Here is a 24,130-nt window from a genome sequence, read left to right on the forward strand (position 1 = left end):
TGTAGAGTATGTCTGTCCTATATATAGTCTGTCTATATGTATATATATTGTCTGTATATAGAGTGTCTCTATTGTGTGTCTGTCTCTATAGTGTGTCTGTCTCTCTATAGTGTCTCTATAGTGTGTCTCTCTATAGTGTGTCTATAGTGTGTCTGTCTCTATAGTGTGTCTGTCTCTCTCTATAGTGTGTCTCTATAGTGTTTCTCTATAGTGTCTCTCTATAGTGTGTCTCTATAGTGTGTCTCTCTATAGTGTGTCTGTCTCTATACTGACTGTCTCTATAGTGTCTCTATAGTGTGTCTCTATAGTGAGTCTCTATAGTGTGTCTGTCTCTATAGTGTCTATAGTGTGTCTATAGTGTGTCTAGAGTGTCTCTCTATACTGTCTCTATAGTGTGTCTCTCTATAGTGTGTCTCTATAGTGTGTCTGTCTCTATACTGTCTTTATAGTGTGTCTGTCTCTATACTGTATAGTGTCTCTCTATAGTGTGTCTATAGTGAGTCTATAGTGTGTCTGTCTCTATACTGTCTCTATAGAGTGTCTCTCTATAGTGTGTCTCTATAGTGTGTCTGTCTCTATAGTGTCTCTATAGTGTCTATAGTGTGTCTCTAGAGTGTGTCTCTATAGTGTCTATAGTGTGTCTGTCTCTATAGTGTGTCTCTCTATAGTGTGTCTCTATAGTGTGTCTATAGTGTGTCTCTCTATAGTCTGTCTCTATAGTGTCTCTATAGAGTGTCTCTCTATAGTGTGTCTCTCTATAGTGTGTCTGTCTCTATAGTGTCTCTATAGTGTCTTTCTATAGTGTGTCTGTCTATAGTGTGTCTCTCTAGAGTGTCTCTATAGTGTCTTTCTATAGTGTGTTTATATAGTGTCTATAGTGTGTCTCTATAGTGTGTCTGTCTCTATGGTGTCTCTATAGTGTGTCTCTCTAGAGTGTATCTGTCTCTATAGTGTCTCTATAGGGTCTCTATAGGGTCTTTCTATAGTGTGTCTGTCTATAGTGTGTCTCTCTAGAGTGTCTCTATAGTGTCTTTCTATAGTGTGTCTCTATAGTGTCTATAGTGTGTCTCTATAGTGTGTCTGTCTCTATGGTGTCTCTATAGTGTGTCTCTCTAGAGTGTATCTGTCTCTAGTGTCTCTCTATAGTGTCTCTATAGGGTCTTTCTATAGTGTGTCTGTATAGTGTCTCTCTAGAGTGTCTATAGTGTGTCTCTATAGTGTGTCTGTCTCTATAGTGTCTCTATAGTGTGTCTCTCTAGAGTGTGTCTGTCTCTCTCTATAGTGAGTCACTCCTGAGCCCCCGAGGCCCATCCGGGGGAGCACCCTCCTGCTCCTCCCCTCGCCTCGTCCCGGGGGCTCATGGGGCCTCGCACACGCGTCGGCCCTGGTGTCCCGGCCTCAGACAATGTCATGAGACCACTGTGATGTCACAAGACCACTGTCATAAGACCACTGTGATGTCATAGAACCCAGACGATGTCATGAGACCACTGTGATGTCATGGAACCCAAACGAGACCATGAGACCATTGTGATGTCATAAGGCCACTGTGATGTCATGGAATCCAGACGGTGTCATAAGACCACTATGATGTCATAAGACCACAGTGATGTCATAAGACCATGATGATGTCATGAGGCCATTGCGATGTCACAGAGCTCAGATGATGTCATAGAATCTACATGATGTCATGAGATCACTGTGATGTCAGAATACAGATGATGATATGAGACCACTGTGATGTCAGAATACAGATGATGTTATAAGACCACTGGGATGTCATAGAATACAGATGATGTTATGAGACCACTGGGATGTCATAGAACTCAGATGTGTGATGTCATAGAACTTAGATGATGTCCTGAGACCCCTGTGATGTCACAGAGCCCAGATGATGTCCTGAGACCTCTGAGACTCCGACTCCTCCTTCCCTTCCTCCTTCTCCTCCTCCAACTTGTCCTTCATCCTCTTTCCATTCCTCCTCCTCCTCCTTCCCTAGTTCCTAATCCTCCTCCTCCTCTTCCTCCTCCTCCTCCTTCTCCTTCTCCTCTTCATCTTCCTTCTCCTCCTTCTCCTCATCCTCGTGGTCCTCCTCCTCCTCTTTCTCCTCCTCCTTCATCTCCTTCTCCTCGTCATTCTCCTCCTTCCCTTCCTCCTCCTCCTTGTCATCCTTCTCCTCCTCGTTCTCCTCCTTATCTTACTCCTCCTCCTCCACCTCCTCGTCCTCATCCTTCTCTTTCTTCTCCTCTTCCTCCTCCTTCCCTTCCTCCTCCTCCTCCTTTTCCTCTTCCTCCTCCTCCTTTTCCTCCTTCCCTTCCTCCTCCTCCTCATCCTCCTCCTCCTCGTCCTCCTCTTCCTCCTCCTCGTCCTCTTCCTCCTCCTCCTACTTCTCTTCCTCCTCCTCCTCTTCCTACTCCTACTCCTTCTCCTCCTTCTCCTCCTCCTCCTCTTCTCCTTCTCCTCCTCCTCCTCCTTCTCCTCCTCATTCACCTCCTCCTCCTTCTCCTCCTTCTCCTCCTCCTCCTCCTTCTCCTCCTCCTCCTTCTCCTTTCCTCCTCCATCTTATCCCCCTCCTCCTCATTCCCCTCTTTTTCATCTTCCTCCTCCTCCTCTTCCTCCATCTCCTCCTCCTCATTCTCCTCTTTTTCGACGTCATCCTCCTACTCCTCCACCTCCGCCTCCTCTTCATTCTCGTCCTTTTCCTCCTTTTCCTTCTCCTCCATCTCATCCTCCTCCTCCTTTTCCTGCTTCTCTTCCTTTACATTCCTCTCCTCCTTCTCTTCCTCCTTCTCACCCTCTTTCCTACTCCTCCTTCTCCTCCTTCTCCTCCTCCTCTTTCCTCTCCTCCTCGTCCTCCTCTTCCCTTTCCTACTTCCCTTCTTCCTCCTCCTTTTCCTCCTCCTTCTCTTCCTCATCCTCTTTCTCCTACTCTTCCTTCCATTCTTCCTACTCCTTCTCCTCCTTCTCCTCCTTCGCCTTCTCCTCCTTCTCCTCCTCCTCCTTTTCCTCCTCCTCATCCTTCTCCTCCTTCTTCTTGTTGTCCTCCTCTTCCTTCTCCTTGTACTTCTCCTTCGTTTCCTCCTCCAACTCCTCCTCCTACTCTTCCTTCTCCTTTTCCTCATTCTCCTCTTCTCCTCCTCCTCCTCCTCCTCCTCTTCCTGTTCCTTGTTCTCTTACTCCTCCTCCTTCCCCTCCTCCTCCTTCCCTTCTTCCTCCTCATTCTCCTTCATCTCATCCTTCTCTTCCTCCTCCTTCCGTTCCTCCTCCTCCTTTTCCTCTTCCTTGTACTCCTCCTTGTTCCTCTCCTCCTCCTCCTTCTCCTCGTTTTTCTCCTCCTTCCCTTCCTCCTCCTCCTTCTCATCCTCCTCCTCCTCCTCCTCCTCCTTCTCATCCTCCTCCTTCTTCTCTTCCTCTTACTCCTAGTCCTTCTCCTCCTCCTCTTTCCCTTCCTCCTCGTCCTCCTCCTCCTAACCTTCCTCCTCCTCCTCCTCCTCTAACTTCTCCTCCTCCTCCTTCCCTCCCCTTCCACGTCCTCCTTCTCCTCCTCTTCCTTCTCCTCCTCATCATTCTCGTTCTCTTCCTCCTCCTACTCCTCTTCCTCCTCCTCCTTCTCCTTCTCAGCCTCCTCGTTCTTCTCCGCCTCCTCCTTCCCTTCTCCCTCCTTCTCCTCCTCCTCCTCTTCCTCCTCCTCCTTTCCATCGTCCTCCTCCTTCTCTTCCACCTCCTCTTTCTCCTCCTTCCCTTCCTCTTAATCCTTCTCCTCCTCCTCCTTCCCTTCCTCCTCCTTATCCTCCTTCTTCCCTTCTTCCTCCTTCTTCCCGTCCTCCTCCTCCTTCTCATCCTCCTCCTCCTCGTCCGCCTCCTTCTCTTCCTCCTCCTCCTACTTCTCTTCCCGTTCCTTCTTCTAATATTCCTCATCCTCATCCTCCTCCTTCTCTTTGTCCTCCTCTTCCTTTTCCTCCTCCTCACCCCCTCCGCCTCATTCTTCTCATTCTTCTCCTCCTTCTTCCCTTCTTCCATCTTCTCCTTCTCCTCCTCCTTCTCCTCTTCTTCCTCTTCCTACTTCTTTTCCTCCTCCTCTTCCTCCTCCTCCTCGTCCTTCTCCTCCTTCTTCCCTTCCTCCTCCTCCTACTCATCCTCATCCTCCTTCTCTTCCTCTTCCTCCTCCTCCTTGTCCTTCTCCTCCTTCCCTTCTTCCTCCTTATTCTAGTCCTCCTCTTCCTCCTTCTCCTCATTCTCTTCCTACTTCTCCTTCACTTCCTCCTCCTTGTCCTTCTCGTCCTCCTCCTGAAATTTCTTCCTCCTTTCCTCCTCCTGCTCTTCCTCCTCCTCCTCCTTCTCATCCCCCTCCGCCTCATTCTTCTCCTCCTTCTTCCCTTCTGCCATCTTCTCCTCCTCATCCTCCTCTTCCTCGTCTTCCTACCTCTTTTCCTCCTCCTCCTCTTCCTCCTCATCCTTCTCCTCCTCCTCCTTCCCTTCCTCCTCCTCATCCTCATCCTCATTCTCCTCCTTTTCGAAGTCGTCGTCCAACTCTTTTCTTTACCTACTGCTCCTCCTCCTCATTCTCCTCTTTTTCCTCTTCCTTCTTTTCCTTTTCCTCCTCCTCCTTCATCTCCTCCTCCTCCTCCTCCTCATCCTTCTCCGTCTCCTCCTCCTCCTTTGCCTAATTCTCCTCCTCAGTCGTCTTCTCTTTCTCCTCCTGCTGTTTTTTTATCCTCCTCCTCTTCCTCCTGCTGTTTCCTTCTCCTCCTCCTCCTCTCCTCCTCCTCCTCTCCCTCTTCCTCCTCCTCCTTCTCCTCCTGCTCCTTCTCCTCATCCTCCTCGTCCTCGTCCTCCTCTTCCTCCTCCTCTTTCTCCTTCTCGTCCTCCTCCTTCTCCTCCTCGTCCTTCTCCTCCTCCTTCCCTTCCTCCTTCTATTCCTCCTCCTCCTTCTCTTCCTCCTCCTCCTCTTTCTCTTCCTACTCCTTCTTTTCCTCCTCTTCCTCTTCCTCCTCTTCATCGTCCTTCTCCTTCTTCTTCCCTTCCTCCTTCTCCTTCTCCTTCTTCTCCTGCTCCTCCTCCTTCTCCTTGTCCTCCTTCTTCTCTTTTCCTTGCTCCTCCCCCTCCTCCTCCTTCTCCTTGTCCTCCTTCTCCTCCTTTACCTCCTCCTCTTCCTCCTTTTCCTCTTCCTCCTCCTCCTTCTGTTCCTCCTCCTCCTCTTCCTCCTTTTCCTCCTCCTACTTTGCCGCCTCCTCCTCCTTATCCTCCTCCTGGTTCTCCTCCTCCTTCCCTTCTTCCTCCTCCTTCCCTTCCTCCTCCTCCTCCTCTTCCTCCTCCTGCTCCTCTTTCTCCTCCTTTTTCTCTTCCTACTCCTCCTCCTCTTGCTCCTCCTCCTCATCCTTCTCCTCCTTCTTCCCTTCCTCCTTCTCCTTATCCTCCTCCTTCTTCTCATCCTGCTCCTCCTTCTCCTTCTCCTTGTCCTCCTCTTTTCCTTCCTCCTCCCCCTCCTCCTCCTCCTTTTCCTTGTCCTCCTTCTTCTCCCTCTTTACCTCCTCCTCTTTCTCCTCCTCTTCCTCCTCCTCCTTCTGTTCCTCCTCTTCCTCCTTTTCCTCCTCTTTCTTCTCCTCCTCCTCGTTCTCCTTCCCTTCTTCCTCCTTCTCCTCCTTCCCTTTCTCCTTTTTCTCTTCTCCTCCTCTTCCTCCTCCTTCTCTTCCTCCTTCTCTTCCTCCTCCTCCTCCTCGTCCTTCTCCTCCTCCTTCCATTCCTCCTCCTCATTCTCTTCCTCCGCCTCCTTCCCTTCCTCCTCCTTTTCTTCCTCCTCCTTCTCCTACTCTTTCTCCTCCTCCTCTTCCTCCTTCCCTTCTTCCTCTTTCTTCTCCTCCTCTTCCTCCTCCTTCTTTTCCTTCTCCTCTTGCTATTTCTCCTCCTCTCCTCTTCCTTCTCATCCTCCTCCTCCTACTACTCCTCTTCCTCCTCCTCCTTCACTTCCTCCTCCTCCTCCTCGTCCTTCACCTCCTTTTTCCCTTCCTCCTTCTCTTTCTTCTCCTCCTTCTCCTCCTCTTTCTCTTCCTCCTCCTCCTCTTTCTCTTCCTCGTCCTTCTACTTCCCTTCCTCCTCCTCCTTCTCCTCCTTCTTCTTATCCTCCTCGTCCTTCTCCTACTCCTCCTTCCCTTCTTCCTCCTTCTCCTCCTTCCTTCTCTTCCTCTTCCTCCTCCTTTTTTCTTCCTCCTCCTTCCCTCTTCCTACTCCTTTTTCTCCTCCTCTATCCCTTCCTCTTCTTCCTTCTCCTCCCCTTCCTTCTCCTCCTTCTCATCCTCCTCCTCCTTGTCCTCCTCCTTCTCTTCCTCCTCTTCCTCTTCTTCCTTCTCCTTCCCTTCCTCCTCCTTCTCCTCTTCCTCTTCCTCCTTATTCTCCTCCTTCTACTCCTCCTCATTCTCTTCCTTCTTCCTTCTCCTCCTCCTTCTCCTCCTCCTCCTCCTATTCCTCCTTTTCCTCCTCCTTCTTCTCCTCCTCCTCCTTTTACTCCTCCCCCTCCTCCCCCTCCTCCTCCTCCTCCTCCTTCCTTGTCAATCATTAACCGAGTTGCTCACTCTCACTTGGGGAGTGTTAACCTTTGACCCGCCCGGGGCGGGGGAGGAGGCAGAGTGGGTCACCGAGCTCTCCGCCCCCCCCGGCCAAGCCTGAGTCAGGCCTGAGCCCCGAGGCCCATCCTGGGGGGAGCACCCTCCTCCTCCTCCCCTCGCCTCCAGGCTGAGCACCCTCCTGCTCCTCCCCTCGCCTCTGAGGGGCTCATGGGGACTCACACACGTATGGGTCCTGGTGTCCCAGCCTCAGACCATGTCATGAGGCCCCTGTGATGTCATGGACCCCAGACGATGATGTCATGAGGCCACTATGACGTCATACGACCACTGTGAGGTCCTAGAGCCCCGGTGATGCCATGAGACCATTGTGATGTCACGGAACCGAGATGATGTCATGGGACCGTTGTGATATCATAAGACCACTGTGGTGTCATAGAACCCAGGTGATGGCAAAAGACCATGATGATGTCATCAGGATATTGAGATGTCATGAGACCACTGTGATGTCATGGAACCCAGATGATATGAATCCACTGTGATGTCACAGAGCCCAGATGATGTCCTGAGACTCCTGTGACTCCTCCTCCACCTCCTTCTCCTCTTCTTTCTCCTCCTCCTCCTTCCCTTCTTCCTCCTTCTCCTCCTCCTTTTCATCCTCTTCCTCCTCTTCCTACCTCTCTTCCTCCTCCTCCTCTTCCTCCTCCTTCTCCTTTCCTGCCTACTCCTCCTCCTCTTTCTCCTCCTTCTCCTCCTTTTCCTTCCCTTCTTACTCCTTCATCTCCTCCTCATCCTCCTCCTCCTTCCCTTCCTCCTCCTTCTCATCCTCCTCCTCCACATCCTCCTCCTCTTCCTTCTCCTTCTCTTCCTCCTTGACCTCCTCTTCCTCCTCCTCCTCCTTCTCTTCTCCTCCTCCTCCTCCTTCTCCTCCTCCTCCTTCTCCCCTCCAACTGTTCTTCCTCCTCCTCCTTATTCTCCTCCGCTTCCTCCTCCTTCTCCTCCTCCTCCTCGTTCTCCTCCTCCTCGTTTTCTTCCTCCTCCTTCTCCCCCTCCTCCTCCTTCTCCTCCTCCTTTTCCTTCTCCTTCTTCTCCTCATTCTCTTCCTCGTCCTCCTCTTCCTCCTCCTCCTTCTCCTCTTCCTCATCCTTCTCCTCCTTTTCTTTCTCCTTCCATCCTCCTCCTCATCCTCCTTTTCTTCCTCCTCCTCCTCTTCCTCCTCCTCCTCCTCTTCCTCCTCCTTCTCTTCCTCCTCTTTCTCATCCTCCTCTTCCTCTTCCTTTTCTTCCTCTTCCTCCTCCACTTCCTCCTTCTTGCCTTCTTCCTCCTTCTCCAACTTCTCTTCCTCCTTCTCCTCTTTCTCCTCCTCCTTCTCTTCCTGCTCCTCCTCCTCTTTCTCTTCCTCCTCCTTCTCCTTCTCTTCCTCCTTCTCATTCTTATCCTCTTCCTCTTACTCCTCCTCCTCGTCCTTTTCCTCCTCCTCCTTCCCTACCTCCTCCTCCTTCCCTTCTTCCTTCTCCTTCTCCTCTTCCACCTCCTCCTCCTTCTTATTCTCTTCCTCCTCCCCCTCCTCCTCCTTCTCCTCCTCCTCCACGTTCTCCTTCTCTTTCTTTTTCTCCTTCAGCTCTTCCTCCTCTTTCTAATCTTTCTCCTCCTCCTTTTTCTCCTCTTTCTCTTCCTCCTCCTCCTTCTTTTCCTATTCCTCCTCATCCTACTCCTCTTCCTCCTTCTCCTCCTTCTTCATTCTCTTTCTCCTCCACTTCCTCCTCCTTCTTCTATTTCTCTTCCTTCTTCTCCTCCTCCTCTTCCACCTTTTCCTCCTCCTTCTAATTGTCTTCCTCCTCACTTTCCTCCACCTTCTCCTCTTCCTCTTCTGCCTTCTCCTCCTCCTCCTTTTTCTTTTCCTCCTCCTCATTCTTTTCCTCCACCTTCTCCTCCTCCACGTTCTCCTCCTCTTCTTTTTCTTCCTTCTCTACTTCCTCCTCCTAATCTTTATCTCCCCCTTCTCCTCTTTCTTGTCCTCCTCCTCCTCCTCCTCCTCCTTCTCCTCCTCCTCCTCCTTCTCCTCCTCCTTCTTCTCATCCTCCTTGTTCTCATCCTCCTTCTCTTCTTACTGCTCTTCCTCCTTCTCTTCCTCCTCCTCCTTCTCATCCTACTCCTCTTTCTCCTCCTCGTCTTCCTCCTCCTCTTCCATCTCCTTTTTGTCAGCTCCTCCTTCTCTTCCTTTTTCTTCGCCATCTCCCCCTCCTCCTCCTCCTCCTCCTCCTCCTTGTTCTCCTATTTCTCCTCCTCGTCCTTTTCCTCTTTCTTCCTCTACTTCTCCTCCTCCTCCTTCTCCTCCTCCTTCAATTCCTCCTCCTTCTCCTCTTTCTACTCCTCCTCCTCTGCTTCCTTCTCCTTTTTCTCTTCCTCCTTCTCCTCTTCCTCCTCTTTCTCCTCATCCTCCTCTTTCTCCTCCTCCTTCTCCTTTTTCTTTTTCTTCTCCTCCTCTGTCTCCTCCTCTTTCTACTCATCCTCCTTCTCCTCCTCCTTCTGCTCCTCCTTTTCCTTTTCCTTCTCCTCTTCTTTCTGCTCTTCTTCCTCCTTCTCTGCCTCCTCCTCCTTTTTCTCCTCCTCCTTCTATTTCTCTTCCTCTTCTCTTTCTCCTCCTTCTCCTTTTAGTTCTCTTCCTCCTTCTCCTCCTCCTCATTCTAATTCTCTTCCTCATCCCCCTCCCCCTCTTTCTTCTTCTCCTCCTCCTTCTCCTCCTTCTTCTAGTTCTCCTACTCCTCCTACTCACATTCTCCTCCTGCTGTTTCCTTGTTCTCCTTGTCTGCTCCTCCTCCTTCTCCTCCTCCATCTCATCCTCCTTCTCCTCCTTTTCACATTCTTCCTCCTCCTCCTATTCATCCTCCTCCTTCTCCTCCATCTCATCCTCCTTCTCCTCCTCCTTCTCGTTCTCCTTCTCACATTCTTCCTCCTCCTCCTCCTATTCATCCTGTTTCTCCTTCTCCTCCATCATCTCATCCTCCTCCTCCCCCTCCTTCTCCTCCTCATCCTTTTCATCCTTCTCATCTTTTTTCTCCTCCTCCTCCTCCTCCTTCTCCTCCTCATCCATATCCTCCCCCTTTTCGTTTTCATTATCCTATTTTTCGTCGTCGTCGTCGTCTTCCTCTTCCTTCTCCTTGTCATCCTCCTCCTCTTCATTCTTCTCCTCCTTCTCCTCCTTTTTCTCCTCCACCTTCTCCTGCTGTTTCCTTGTCTTCCTTCTCCCCTTCATCCTTCTCTTTCTCATCTTCCTATTGCTTTTTCCTTCTCCTCCTCCTCCATCTCCTCCCCATCCTCCTCATCCTTCTCATCTTTTATCTTCTTTTCCTCCTCCTCCTCCTCCTCCTTCTCCTCTTTTTCGAAGTCGTCATCCAACCCTTTTTTCTCCACCTACTGCTCCTCCTCCTCCTTCTCCTCTTTTTCCTCTTCCTTCTTTTCCTTCTCCTCCTCCTCCTCCTCCTTCTCCTCCTCATTCTCCTTTTTCTCCTCATCCTTTTCATCCTTCTCAGCCTTTATCTTCTTCTCCTCCTCCTTCTTCTCCTCCTCCTTAACCTCCTCCTTCTCCTCCTCCTCCCCCTCCCTCTCCTCCTCTTTCATCTCCTCGGCCTCCTCCTCTTCCTTCTCCTTCTCCTCTTCCTCCTTGTCTTCATTCTTCTCAACCTTCTCCTTCTTTTTCTCCTCCTTCTACTTCTCCTCCTCCTTCTCCTCCTCTTCATTGTCCTCTTTTTCCTCTTTCTCCTTCTACTTCTCCTTTTATTCCTCCTCCTTCTCCCCCTCCTCCTTCTCCTCCTCCTCCTTCTCTTCCTTCTCCCCCTACTCCTCCTCCTCCTTCTCTTCCTTCTCCTTCTCCTCCTTCTCCTCCTCCTTCTCCTCCTCCTCTTCCTCCTCCTCCTCCATCTCCTCCTCCTTCTCCCCCTCCTCCCACTCTTCCTCTGTGAGTCATTAACTGAGTCGCTCACTCTTACTCGGGGCCGCGTTAACCTTTGACCTGCCAGGGGCGGGGCGGGTGGGGAGGCAGAGTGGGTCTCTGAGCGCCCCGCCCCCTGGCCAGCCACACCTGAGTCAGTCCTGAGCCCCCGAGGCCCATCTGGGGGAGCACCCTCCTGCTCCTCCCCTCGCCGCATCCTGGGGCCTCGTGGGGCCTCACACACGCATGGGCCCTGGTGTCCCGGCCTCAGACAATGTCATAAGACCCCTGTGATGTCAGAAGACCACTGTGATGTCATAAGACCATTGTGATGTCATAGAACCCAGACGATGTCATGAGACCACTGTGATGTCATGAGACCACTGTGATGTCATGGAACCCAAACGAGACCATGAGACCATTGTGATGTCATAAGGCCACTGTGATGAAATGGCAGCCAGATGACGTCATGAGATCATGGTAATGTCATAAGACCACTGTGATGTCAATGAATCCAGACGATGTCATCAGACCACTATGATAGCATAAGACCACTGTGATGCCAGGAGACCACTGTGGTGTCATACAACCAAGGTGATGTCATAAGACCATGATGATGTCATGAGGCCATTGCGATGACACAGCTCAGATGATGTTGTAGAACCCAGACGATGTCATGAGATCACTGTGATGCCATGAGACCACTGTGATGTCTTAGAACCCAAGTGATTGCATAAGACCATGATTATGTCATGAGACCACTGTGATGTCATAGAATACACATGATATTATGAGATCACTGTGATGTCATAGAACTTTGATGATGTCCTGAGACCCCTGTGATGTCACAGAGCACAGATGATGTCGTGAGACTGCTCCTCCTCCTCCTCCTCCTTCCAGTCCTCCTCCTCCTCCTCCTCCTTCCAGTCCTCCTCCTCCTCCTCCTCCTTCCAGTCCTCCTCCTCCTTCTCCTCTCCCTCTTCATCCTTCTCCTCCTCCTCCTCCTCCTCCTTCCCTTCTTCCTCCTTCTCTCCTCCTTCTCATTCTCCTCCTCATCTACCTCCTCCACCTTGTCCTTCACTTCCTTCTCCTCCTCCTCGTCCTTCTCCTCCTTCCATTCTTCCTCCTCCTTCTTCTCCTACTTCTCTGCCTCCTTCTCTTCCTCCTCCCCCTCCTCATCCTTCCCCTCCTTGCCTTTCTCCTTCATCTCCTTCTCCTCCTCCTCCTCCTTGTCCTTCCCTTCCTTCTCCTCCTCCTTGTCTTTCTCCTCCTTCTCCTTCTTCCCTTCTTCGTCTTCCTTCTCCTCCTCCTTCTCTTCCTCCTCCTTCTCCCCTCCAACTGTTCTTCCTCCTCCTCCTTATTCTCCTCCGCTTCCTCCTCCTCCTCCTCCTCCTTGTCCTCCTCCTCCTCCTCGTTTTCTTCCTCCTCCTTCTCCCCCTCCTCCTCCTTCTCCTCCTCTTCCTTCTCCTTCTCCTCATTCTCTTCCTCCTCCTCCTCTTCCTCCTCCTCCTTCTCCTATTCCTCATCCTTCTCCTCCTCCTTCTTTTCTTTGTCCTCCTCCTTCCATCCTCCTCCTCATCCTCCTCCTTTTCTTCCTCCTCTTCCTCCTCCTCCTACTTCTCTTCCTCCTCTTTCTCATCCTCCTCTTCCTCTTCCTTTTCTTCCTCTTCCTCCTCCTCTTCCTCCTTCTTCCCTTCTTCCTCCTTCTCCAACTTCTCTTCCTCCTTCTCCTCCTCTTTCTCCTCCTCCTTCTCTTCCTGCTCCTCCTCCTCTTTCTCTTCCTCCTCCTTCTCCTCCTCTTTCTCCTTCTCATTCTTATCCTCTTCCTCTTACTCCTCCTCCTCATCCTTTTCCTCCTCCTCCTTCCCTACCTCCTCCTCCTTCCCTTCTTCCTTCTCCTTCTCCTCTTCCACCTCCTCCTTCTTCTTATTCTCTTCCTCCTCCCCCTCCTCCTCCTTCTCCTCCTCCACGTTCTCCTTCTCTTTCTTTTTCTCCTTCAGCTCTTCCTCCTCTTTCTAATCTTTCTCCTCCTCCTTTTTCTCCTCTTTCTCTTCCTCCTCCTCCTTCTTTTCCTATTCCTCCTCATCCTACTCCTCTTCCTCCTCCTCCTTCTCTTCCTCCTCCACTTCCTCCTCCTTCTATTTCTCTTCCTTCTTCTCCTCCTCCTCTTCCACCTTCTCCTCCTCCTTCTAATTGTCTTCCTCCTCACTTTCCTCCACCTTCTCCTCTTCCTATTCTGCCTTCTCCTCCTCCTCCTTTTTCTCCTCCTTCTCCTCCTCCTCCTTTTTCTTTTCCTCCTCCTCATTCTTTTCCTCCACCTTCTCCTCCTCCTCCACGTTCTCCTCCTCTTCTTTTTCTTCCTTCTCTACTTCCTCCTCCTAATCTTTATCTCCCCCTTCTCCTCTTTCTTGTCCTCCTCCTCCTCCTCCTCCTCCTCCTCCTCCTTCTCCTCCTCCTTCTTCTCCTCCTCCTTCTTCTCATCCTCCTTCTCTTCTTACTGCTCTTCCTCCTTCTCTTCCTCCTCCTCCTTCTCCTTCTCATCCTCCTCCTCTTTCTCCTCCTCGTCTTCCTCCTCCTCTTCCATCTCCTTTTTGTCAGCTCCTCCTTCTCTTCCTTTTTCTTCGCCGTCTCCCCCTCCTCCTCCTCCTCCTCCTCCTCCTTGTTCTCCTATTTCTCCTCCTCGTCCTTTTCCTCTTTCTTCCTCTACTTCTCCTCCTCCTCCTTCTCCTCCTCCTTCAATTCCTCCTCCTTCTCCTCTTTCTACTCCTCCTCCTCTGCTTCCTTCTCCTTTTTCTCTTCCTCCTTCTCCTCTTCCTCCTCTTTCTCCTCATCCTCCTCTTTCTCCTCCTCCTTCTCCTTTTTCTTTTTCTTCTCCTCCTCTGTCTCCTCCTCTTTCTACTCATCCTCCTTCTCCTCCTCCTTCTGCTCCTCCTTTTCCTTTTCCTTCTCCTCTTCTTTCTGCTCTTCTTCCTCCTTCTCTGCCTCCTCCTCCTTTTTCTCCTCCTCCTTCTATTTCTCTTCCTCTTCTCTTTCTCCTCCTTCTCCTTTTAGTTCTCTTCCTCCTTCTCCTCCTCCTCATTCTAATTCTCTTCCTCATCCCCCTCCCCCTCTTTCTTCTTCTCCTCCTCCTTCTCCTCCTTCTTCTAGTTCTCCTACTCCTCCTACTCACATTCTCCTCCTGCTGTTTCCTTGTTCTCCTTGTCTGCTCCTCCTCCTTTTCCTCCTCCATCTCATCCTCCTTCTCCTCCTTTTCACATTCTTCCTCCTCTTCCATCCCATCTTCCTCCTCCTTCTCATTTTTCTCCACCCATTACTCCTCCTCCTCCTCCTCCTCCTCCTCCTTTTCCTCCTCCTCCCCATCCTGCATCGCCTCATCCTTCCCTTCCTCCTCCTTTTTCTTTTCCTCCTCCTTCCATTCCTCATCCTTCTCCTCCTCCTCCTTCTCCTCCTTCCTGTCCTCCTTTTCCTTCTCCTCAACCGTCTCCTTTTCCTCCTCCTCCTCCTCCTCCTTTTACTCCTCCCCCTCCTCCCCCTCCTCCTCCTCCTCCTCCTTCCTTGTCAATCATTAACCGAGTTGCTCACTCTCACTTGGGGAGTGTTAACCTTTGACCCGCCCGGGGCGGGGAGGAGGCAGAGTGGGTCACCGAGCTCTCCGCCCCCCCGGCCAAGCCTGAGTCAGGCCTGAGCCCCGAGGCCCATCCTTGGGGGAGCACCCTCCTCCTCCTCCCCTCGCCTCCAGGCTGAGCACCCTCCTGCTCCTCCCCTCGCCTCTGAGGGGCTCATGGGGACTCGCACACGTATGGGTCCTGGTGTCCCAGCCTCAGACCATGTCATGAGGCCCCTGTGATGTCATGGACCCCAGACGATGTCATGAGGCCACTATGACGTCATACGACCACTGTGATGTCCTAGAGCCCCGGTGATGCCATGAGACCATTGTGATGTCACGGAACCGAGATGATGTCATGGGACCGTTGTGATATCATAAGACCACTGTGGTGTCATAGAACCCAGGTGATGGCAAAAGACCATGATGATGTCATCAGGATATTGAGATGTCATGAGACCACTGTGATGTCATGGAACCCAGATGATATGAATCCACTGTGATGTCACAGAGCCCAGATGATGTCCTGAGACTCCTGTGACTCCTCCTCCACCTCCTTCTCCTCTTCTTTCTCCTCCTCCTCCTTCCCTTCTTCCTCCTTCTCCTCCTCCTTTTCATCCTCTTCCTCCTCTTCCTACCTCTCTTCCTCCTCCTCCTCTTCCTCCTCCTTCTCCTTTCCTGCCTACTCCTCCTCCTCTTTCTCCTCCTTCTCCTCCTTTTCCTTCCCTTCTTACTCCTTCATCTCCTCCTCATCCTCCTCCTCCTTCCCTTCCTCCTCCTTCTCATCCTCCTCCTCCACATCCTCCTCCTCTTCCTTCTCCTTCTCTTCCTCCTTGACCTCCTCTTCCTCCTCCTCCTCCTTCTCTTCTCCTCCTCCTCCTCCTTCTCCTCCTCCTCCTTCTCCCCTCCAACTGTTCTTCCTCCTCCTCCTTATTCTCCTCCGCTTCCTCCTCCTTCTCCTCCTCCTCCTCGTTCTCCTCCTCCTCGTTTTCTTCCTCCTCCTTCTCCCCCTCCTCCTCCTTCTCCTCCTCCTTTTCCTTCTCCTTCTTCTCCTCATTCTCTTCCTCGTCCTCCTCTTCCTCCTCCTCCTTCTCCTCTTCCTCATCCTTCTCCTCCTTTTCTTTCTCCTTCCATCCTCCTCCTCATCCTCCTTTTCTTCCTCCTCCTCCTCTTCCTCCTCCTCCTACTTCTCTTCCTCCTCCTTCTCTTCCTCCTCTTTCTCATCCTCCTCTTCCTCTTCCTTTTCTTCCTCTTCCTCCTCCACTTCCTCCTTCTTGCCTTCTTCCTCCTTCTCCAACTTCTCTTCCTCCTTCTCCTCTTTCTCCTCCTCCTTCTCTTCCTGCTCCTCCTCCTCTTTCTCTTCCTCCTCCTTCTCCTTCTCTTCCTCCTTCTCATTCTTATCCTCTTCCTCTTACTCCTCCTCCTCGTCCTTTTCCTCCTCCTCCTTCCCTACCTCCTCCTCCTTCCCTTCTTCCTTCTCCTTCTCCTCTTCCACCTCCTCCTCCTTCTTATTCTCTTCCTCCTCCCCCTCCTCCTCCTTCTCCTCCTCCTCCACGTTCTCCTTCTCTTTCTTTTTCTCCTTCAGCTCTTCCTCCTCTTTCTAATCTTTCTCCTCCTCCTTTTTCTCCTCTTTCTCTTCCTACTCCTCCTTCTTTTCCTATTCCTCCTCATCCTACTCCTCTTCCTCCTTCTCCTCCTTCTTCATTCTCTTTCTCCTCCACTTCCTCCTCCTTCTTCTATTTCTCTTCCTTCTTCTCCTCCTCCTCTTCCACCTTTTCCTCCTCCTTCTAATTGTCTTCCTCCTCACTTTCCTCCACCTTCTCCTCTTCCTATTCTGCCTTCTCCTCCTCCTCCTTTTTCTTTTCCTCCTCCTCATTCTTTTCCTCCACCTTCTCCTCCTCCACGTTCTCCTCCTCTTCTTTTTCTTCCTTCTCTACTTCCTCCTCCTAATCTTTATCTCCCCCTTCTCCTCTTTCTTGTCCTCCTCCTCCTCCTCCTCCTCCTCCTCCTTCTCCTCCTCCTCCTCCTTCTCCTCCTCCTTCTTCTCATCCTCCTTGTTCTCATCCTCCTTCTCTTCTTACTGCTCTTCCTCCTTCTCTTCCTCCTCCTCCTTCTCATCCTACTCCTCTTTCTCCTCCTCGTCTTCCTCCTCCTCTTCCATCTCCTTTTTGTCAGCTCCTCCTTCTCTTCCTTTTTCTTCGCCATCTCCCCCTCCTCCTCCTCCTCCTCCTCCTCCTTGTTCTCCTATTTCTCCTCCTCGTCCTTTTCCTCTTTCTTCCTCTACTTCTCCTCCTCCTCCTTCTCCTCCTCCTTCAATTCCTCCTCCTTCTCCTCTTTCTACTCCTCCTCCTCTGCTTCCTTCTCCTTTTTCTCTTCCTCCTTCTCCTCTTCCTCCTCTTTCTCCTCATCCTCCTCTTTCTCCTCCTCCTTCTCCTTTTTCTTTTTCTTCTCCTCCTCTGTCTCCTCCTCTTTCTACTCATCCTCCTTCTCCTCCTCCTTCTGCTCCTCCTTTTCCTTTTCCTTCTCCTCTTCTTTCTGCTCTTCTTCCTCCTTCTCTGCCTCCTCCTCCTTTTTCTCCTCCTCCTTCTATTTCTCTTCCTCTTCTCTTTCTCCTCCTTCTCCTTTTAGTTCTCTTCCTCCTTCTCCTCCTCCTCATTCTAATTCTCTTCCTCATCCCCCTCCCCCTCTTTCTTCTTCTCCTCCTCCTTCTCCTCCTTCTTCTAGTTCTCCTACTCCTCCTACTCACATTCTCCTCCTGCTGTTTCCTTGTTCTCCTTGTCTGCTCCTCCTCCTTCTCCTCCTCCATCTCATCCTCCTTCTCCTCCTTTTCACATTCTTCCTCCTCCTCCTATTCATCCTCCTCCTTCTCCTCCATCTCATCCTCCTTCTCCTCCTCCTTCTCGTTCTCCTTCTCACATTCTTCCTCCTCCTCCTATTCATCCTGTTTCTCCTTCTCCTCCATCATCTCATCCTCCTCCTCCCCCTCCTTCTCCTCCTCTTCCATCTCCTCCCCCTTTTCGTTTTCATTATCCTATTTTTCGACGTCGTCGTCGTCTTCCTCTTCCTTCTCCTTCTCATCCTCCTCCTCTTCATTCTTCTCCTCCTTCTCCTCCTTTTTCTCCTCCACCTCCTCCTGCTGTTTCCTTGTCTTCCTTCTCCCCTTCATCCTTCTCTTTCTCATCTTCCTATTGCTTTTTCCTTCTCCTCCTCCTCCATCTCCTCCTCATCCTCATCCTTCTCATCTTTTTTCTTCTTTTCCTCCTCCTCCTCCTCCTTCTCCTCCTCCTCCATCTCCTCCCCTCCTCCTCCTCCTTCTCCTCTTTTTCGAAGTCGTCATCCAACCCTTTTTTCTCCACCTACTGCTCCTCCTCCTCCTTCTCCTCTTTTTCCTCTTCCTTCTTTTCCTTCTCCTCCTCCTCCTCCTCCTTCTCCTCCTCATTCTCCTTTTTCTCCTCCTCATCCTTTTCATCCTTCTCAGCCTTTATCTTCTTCTCCTCCTCCTTCTCCTCCTCCTCCTTAACCTCCTCCTCCTCCTTCTTCTTCTCCTCCTCCTCCCCCTCCCTCTCCTCCTCTTTCATCTCCTCGGCCTCCTCCTCTTCCTTCTCCTTCTCCTCTTCCTCCTTGTCTTCATTCTTCTCAACCTTCTCCTTCTTTTTCTCCTCCTTCTACTTCTCCTCCTCCTCCTCCTCCTCATTGTCCTCCTTTTCCTCTTTCTCCTTCTACTTCTCCTTTTATTCCTCCTCCTTCTCCCCCTCCTCCTCCTTCTCCTCCTCCTCCTTCTCTTCCTCCTCCCCCTTCTCCTCCTCCTCCTCCTTCTCTTCCTTCTCCTTCTCCTCTTCCTCCTCCTCCTCCATCTCCTCCTTCTCCCCCTCCTCCCTCTCTTCCTCTGTGAGTCATTAACTGAGTCGCTCACTGTTACTCGGGGCCGCGTTAACCTTTGACCTGCCAGGGGCGGGGCGGGTGGGGAGGCAGAGTGGGTCTCTGAGCGCCCCGCCCCCTGGCCACCCACACCTGAGTCAGTCCTGAGCCCCGAGGCCCATCCGGGGGAGCACCCTCCTGCTCCTCCCCTCGCCTCATCCTGGGGCCTCGTGGGGCCTCACACACGCATGGGCCCTGGTGTCCCGGCCTCAGACAATGTCATAAGACCCCTGTGATGTCAGAAGACCACTGTGATGTCATAAGACCACTGTGATGTCATAGAACCCAGACGATGTCATGAGACCACTGTGATGTCATGAGACCACTGTGATGTCATGGAACCCAAACGAGACCATGAGACCATTGTGATGTCATAAGGCCACTGTGATGAAATGGAAGCCAGATGACATCATGAGATCATGGTAATGTCATAAGACCACTGTGATGTCATGGAATCCAGACGATGTCATCAGACCACTATGATAGCATAAGACCACTGTGATGCCAGGAGACCACTGTGGTGTCATAGAACCCGGGTGACGTCATAAGACCATGATGATGTCATGACATGCGATTGCAATGTCACAGAGCTCAGAAGATGTCATAGAACCCAGACGATGTCATGAGACCACAGTGATGTCATAGAATCTACGTGATGTCATAAGACCGCTGTGATGTCATTGTGCCCCGGTGATTTCATGAGACCACTGTGATGTCATAGAATACAGATGATGTCATGAGTCTACTGTGATGTCATAGAATACAGATGTGTGCTATCATAGAACTTAGATGATGTCCTGAGACCCCTGTGATGTCACAGAGCCCTGATGATGTCCTGAGACCTCTGAGACTCCTTCTACTCCTCCCCTTCCTCCTCCTCCTTCTCCTCCTCCTCTTCCATCACCTCCCCCTCCTCCTTTTCATTCTCCTATTTTTCGTCGTCATCGTCCTCCTCTTCCTTCTCCTCTTCATTCTTCTCGCGCTTCTCCTCCTTTTTCTCCTTCTCCTCCTCCTCATTCTCCTTTTCCTTCTCATTGTCCTCCTTTTCCTCTTTCTCCTCCTTCTTCTCCTCCTCCTCTTCCTTCTCATCCTCCTCCTCCTCCATCTCCTCCCCTCCTCCTCCTCTTCATTCTCCTCTTTTTCAACGTCGTCCTCCCTCTTCCTTCTCCACCTCCTCCTCCTCATTCTCCTCCCTTTCCTTCTCCTTCTTTTCCTTCTCCTCCTCCATATCCTCCTTTTTCTCCTCCTCATCCTTCTCCTCCTCATCCTTCTCATCCTCCTCCTTCGCCTATTTCTCCTCCTCCTCCTCCTCCTTCTCCTCCTGCTGTTTCCTTTTCCTCCTCCTCCTCATCCTCGTTCTCCTCATTCTCCTCCTCCTCCTCCTCATCCTTTTCATCCTTCTCACCTTTTCTCTTCTCCTCCTTCTCTTTCTCCTCCTCCTTGTCCTCCTCCTTGTCCTCCTCTTTGTCCTCCTCCTCCTTCTCCTCCTCCTCTTCCATCTCCTCCCCCTCCTCCTTTTCATTCTCCTATTTTTCGTTGTCTTCGTCCTCCTCTTCCTTCTCCTTCTCCTCCTTCTCTTCATTCATCTCGCCCTTCTTTTTCTCCTCCTTCTTTTCCTCCTCCTCCTCATTGTCCTCCTTTTCCTCTTTCTCCTCCTACTTCTCCTTTTACTCCTCCTCCTTCTCCTCCTCTTATCTCCTCCCCCTCCTCTTTCTCTTCTCTTCTTTTTCATCCTCCTCCTGCTCTTCTTCCTTCACCTCCTACTCATTCTCCTCCTTTTCCTCCTCTCCTCCTAATGCTCCTCTTTCTCCTCTTTAGCCTCCTCATCCTCTTCATTCTCCTCCTGCTCCTTCTCCTCCTTGTTCTCCTTTTTCTCTTCCTCCTCCTCTTCCTCATCCTCCTTATCCTTCTCATCTTTTTCCTCCTCCTCCTCCTCCTGCTGTTTTCCTGTCCCTCTTGTCCTCCTTCTCCTCCACGTCCTCCTCCTCCTCATCCTTTTCATCCTTCTCATCTTTTTTCTTCTCCTCCTCCATCTTCTCCCCCTCGTCCTTTTCATTCTCCTTTTTTTTGTCGTTGTCGTCGTCCTCCTCCTCCTTCTTCTACTGCTCCTCCTCCTCTTCATTCTTCTCCTCATTCTTCTCCTTTTCCTGCTTCTCTTCCTTTTCGTCCCTTTCCTCCTTCTCCTCCTCCTCCTCCTACTCTTCCTTCTCCTCCTCCTCTTCCTCCTCTTTCTCCCCCTCCTCCCTCTCCTCTTCCCCCTCCTCTTCCACTTCCTCCGTGAGTCATTAACTGAGCCGCTCACTGTCACCCGGGGCCGCGTTAACCTTTCACCCGCCCGGGGCGCGGGGAGGGAAGCAGAGTGGGTCGCCGAGCGCCCCGCTCCCCCAGCCAGGCCTGAGTCAGGCCTGAGCCCCCGAGGCCCATCCCGGGGGGAGCACCCTCCTCCTCCTCCCCTCGCCTCGTCCCGGGGGCTCATGGGGCCTCGCACACACGTGGGCCCTGGTGTCCCGGCCTCAGACAATGTCATGAGACCACTGTGATGTCATAGTGCCCTGATGATATCATGAGTCCACTGTGAAGTCATTGAACTCAGATGTGTGATGTCATTGAGCTTAGATGAAGGCGTGGAACCCCTGTGATGTCACAGAGCCCAGATGATGTCCTGAGACTCCTGTGACTCCTCCTCCACCTCCTTCTCCTCTTCTTTCTCCTCCTTCTCCACCTTTTCCTTCCCTTCTTACTCCTTCATCTCCTCCTCGTCCTCCTCCTTCCCTTCCTCCTTCTCATCCTCCTCCTCCACATCCTCCTCCTCTTCCTTCTCCTTCTCTTCCTCCTTGACTTCCTCCTCCTCCTCCTCCTCCTCCTTCTCTTCTCCTCCTTCTCCCCTCCAACTGTTCTTCCTCCTCCTCCTTATTCTTCTCCGCTTCCTCCTCTTTCTCCTCCTCCTTGTCCTCCTCCTTCTCCTCCTCCTCGTTTTCTTTCTCCTCCTTCTCCCCCTCCTCCTCCTTCTCCTCCTCCTTGTCGTTCTCCTTCTCCTCATTCTCTTCCTCCTCCTCCTCTTCCTCCTCCTCCTTCTCCTCCTCTTCCTCATCCTTCTCCTCCTCCTCTTCCTCCTCCTCCTTCTCCTCCTCTTCCTCATCCTTCTCCTCCTCCTTCTTTTCTTTCTCCTCCTCCTTCCATCCTCCTCCTCATCCTCCTCCTTTTCTTCCTCCTCCTCCTCCTTCTCTTCCTCCTCCTTCTCTTCCTCCTCTTTCTCATCCTCCTCTTCCTCTTCCTTTTCTTCCTCTTCCTCCTCCTCTTCCTCCTTCCCTTCTTCCTCCTCCAACTTCTCTTCCTCCTCCTCCTCTTTCTCTTCCTCCTCCTTCTCCTCCTTCTTCTCTTCTTCCTTCTCCTCCTCTTCCTCCTTCTCATTCTTATCCTCTTCCTCTTACTCCTCCTCCTCATCCTTTTCCTCCTCCTCCTTCCCTACCTCCTCCTCCTTCCCTTCTTCCTTCTCCTTCTCCTCTTCCACCTCCTCCTCCTTCTTATTCTCTTCCTCCTCCCCCTCCTCCTCCTCCTTCTCCTCCTCCTCCACGTTCTCCTTCTCTTTCTTTTTCTCCTTCAGCTCTTCCTCTTTCTAATCTTTCTCCTCCTCCTTTTTCTCCTCTTTCTCTTCCTCCTCCTCCTTCTTTTCCTATTCCTCCTCATCCTACTCCTCTTCCTCCTTCTCCTCCTTCTTCTCATTCTCTTCCTCCTCCACTTCCTCCTCCTTCTTCTATTTCTCTTCCTTCTTCTCCTCCTCCTCTTCCACCTTCTCCTCCTCCTTCTAATTGTCTTCCTCCTCACTTTCCTCCACCTTCTCCTCTTCCTATTCTGCCTTCTCCTCCTCCTCCTTTTTCTTTTCCTCCTCCTCATTCTTTTCCTCCACCTTCTCCTCCTCCTCCACGTTCTCCTCCTCTTCTTTTTCTTCCTTCTCTACTTCCTCCTCCTAATCTTTATCTCCCCTTCTCCTCTTTCTTGTCCTCCTCCTCCTCCTCCTCCTTCTCCTCCTCCTTCTTCTCATCCTCCTTCTCTTCCTCCTCCTCCTCATCCTCCTCCTCTTTCTCCTCCTCGTCTTCCTCCTCCTCTTCCATCTCCTTTTTGTCAGCTCCTCCTTCTCTTCCTTTTTCTTCGCCATCTCCCCCTCCTCCTCCTCCTCCTCCTTGTTCTCCTCCTATTTCTCCTCCTCCTCCTTCTCCTCTTTCTTCCTCTACTTCTCCTCCTCCTCCTTCTCCTCCTCCTTCAATTCCTCCTCCTTCTCCTCTTTCTATTCCTCCTCCTCTGCTTCCTTCTCCTTTTTCTCTTCCTCCTTCTCCTCTTCCTCCTCATCCTCCTCTTTCTCCTCCTTCTCCTTTTTCTCTTTCTTCTCCTCCTCCTTCTCCTCCTCTGTCTCCTCCTCTTTCTACTCATCCTCCTTCTCCTCCTTTTTGTGCTCCTCCTTTTCCTTTTCCTTCTCCTCTTCTTTCTGCTCTTCTTCCTCCTCCTCTGCCTCCTCCTCCTTTTTCTCCTCCTCCTTCTATTTCTCTTCCTCTTCTCTTTCTCCTCCTTCTCCTTTTAGTTCTCTTCCTCCTTCTCCTCCTCCTCATTCTAATTCTCTTCCTCATCCCCCTCCCCCTCTTTCTTCTTCTCCTCCTTCTTCTAGTTCTCCTACTCCTCCTACTCATTCTCCTCCTGCTGTTTCCTTGTTCTCCTTGTCCTCCTCCTCCTCCTCCTTCTCCTCCTCCATCTCATCCTCCTTCTCCTCCTTTTCACATTCTTCCTCCTCCTCCTATTCATCCTCCTCCTTCTCCTCCTCCATCTCATCCTCCTTCTCCTCCTCCTTCTCGTTCTTCTCACATTCTTCCTCCTCCTCCTCCTATTCATCCTGTTTCTCCTTCTCCTCCATCATCTCATCCTCCTCCTCCCCCTCCTTCTCCTCCTCATCCTTTTCATCCTTCTCATCTTTTTCTCCTCCTCCTCCTCCTCCTCCTCCTTCTCCTCCTCTTCCATCTCCTCCCCCTTTTCGTTTTCATTATCCTATTTTTCGACGTCGTCGTCGTCTTCCTCTTCCTTCTCCTTCTCATCCTCCTCCTCTTCATTCTTCTCCTCCTTCTCCTCCTTTTTCTCCTCCACCTCCTCCTGCTGTTTCCTTGTCTTCCTTCTCCCCTTCATCCTTCTCTTTCTCATCTTCCTATTGCTTTTTCCTTCTCCTCCTCCTCCATCTCCTCCTCATCCTCCTCATCCTTCTCATCTTTTTCTTCTTTTCCTCCTCCTCCTCCTTCTCCTCCTCCTCCTCCATCTCCTCCCCTCCTCCTCCTCCTTCTCCTCTTTTTCGAAGTCGTCATCCAACCATTTTTCTCCACCTACTGCTCCTCCTCCTCCTTCTCCTCTTTTTCCTCTTCCTTTTCCTTCTCCTCCTCCTCCTCCTCATTCTCCTCCTCATTCTCCTTTTTCTCCTCCTCATCCTTTTCATCCTTCTCAGCCTTTATCTTCTCCTCCTCCTTCTCCTCCTCCTCCTTAACCTCCTCCTCCTTCTCCTCCTCCTCCCCCTCCCTCTCCTCTTTCATCTCCTCGGCCTCCTCTTCTTCCTTCTCCTTCTCCTCTTCCTCCTTGTCTTCATTCTTCTCACCCTTCTCCTTCTTTTTCTCCTCCTTCTAGTTCTCCTCCTCCTTCTCCTCCTCCTCATTGTCCTCCTTTTCCTCTTTCTCCTTCTACTTCTCCTTTTATTCCTCCTCCTTATCCCCCTCCTCCTCCTTCTCCTCCTCCTCCTTCTCTTCCTCCTCCCCCTTCTCCTCCTCCTCCTCCTTCTCTTCCTTCTCCTTCTCCTCTTCCTCCTCCTCCTCCATCTCCTCCTTCTCCCCCTCCTCCCACTCTTCCTCTGTGAGTCATTAACTGAGTCGCTCACTGTTACTCGGGGCCGCGTTAACCTTTGACCTGCCAGGGGCGGGGCAGGTGGGGAGGCAGAGTGGGTCTCTGAGCGCCCCGCCCCCTGGCCAGCCACACCTGAGTCAGTCCTGAGCCCCCGAGGCCCATCCGGGGGGAGCACCCTCCTGCTCCTCCCCTCGCCTCATCCTGGGGCCTCGTGGGGCCTCACACACGCATGGGCCCTGGTGTCCC

The 24,130-nt window shown here is 51.6% G+C and overlaps 1 protein-coding gene across 1 annotated transcript; it reads left to right on the forward strand.

Annotated features, from left to right (window-relative positions):
• Window positions 1-1,352: 1,352 nt before the first annotated feature.
• Window positions 1,353-15,115, forward strand: LOC132650534 (basic proline-rich protein-like; the record flags this gene model as incomplete). Its single annotated transcript, XM_060375865.1, is given in 13 exon segments — window positions 1,353-2,101; window positions 2,243-2,448; window positions 2,451-2,541; window positions 5,094-5,324; window positions 6,430-6,538; window positions 7,518-7,631; window positions 8,087-8,144; window positions 11,363-11,502; window positions 11,837-12,001; window positions 12,903-12,946; window positions 13,805-13,849; window positions 13,970-14,042; window positions 14,851-15,115. Coding segments are annotated over 13 exon segments (1,767 nt in total), but the record flags the coding sequence as incomplete, so codon positions are not given.
• Between the last annotated feature and the right edge of the window lie 9,015 nt (window positions 15,116-24,130).

This window comes from Meriones unguiculatus, assembly GCF_030254825.1.
Source record: "Meriones unguiculatus strain TT.TT164.6M chromosome 13 unlocalized genomic scaffold, Bangor_MerUng_6.1 Chr13_unordered_Contig_2907, whole genome shotgun sequence".
Classification (NCBI taxonomy): Eukaryota; Metazoa; Chordata; class Mammalia; order Rodentia; family Muridae; genus Meriones; species Meriones unguiculatus.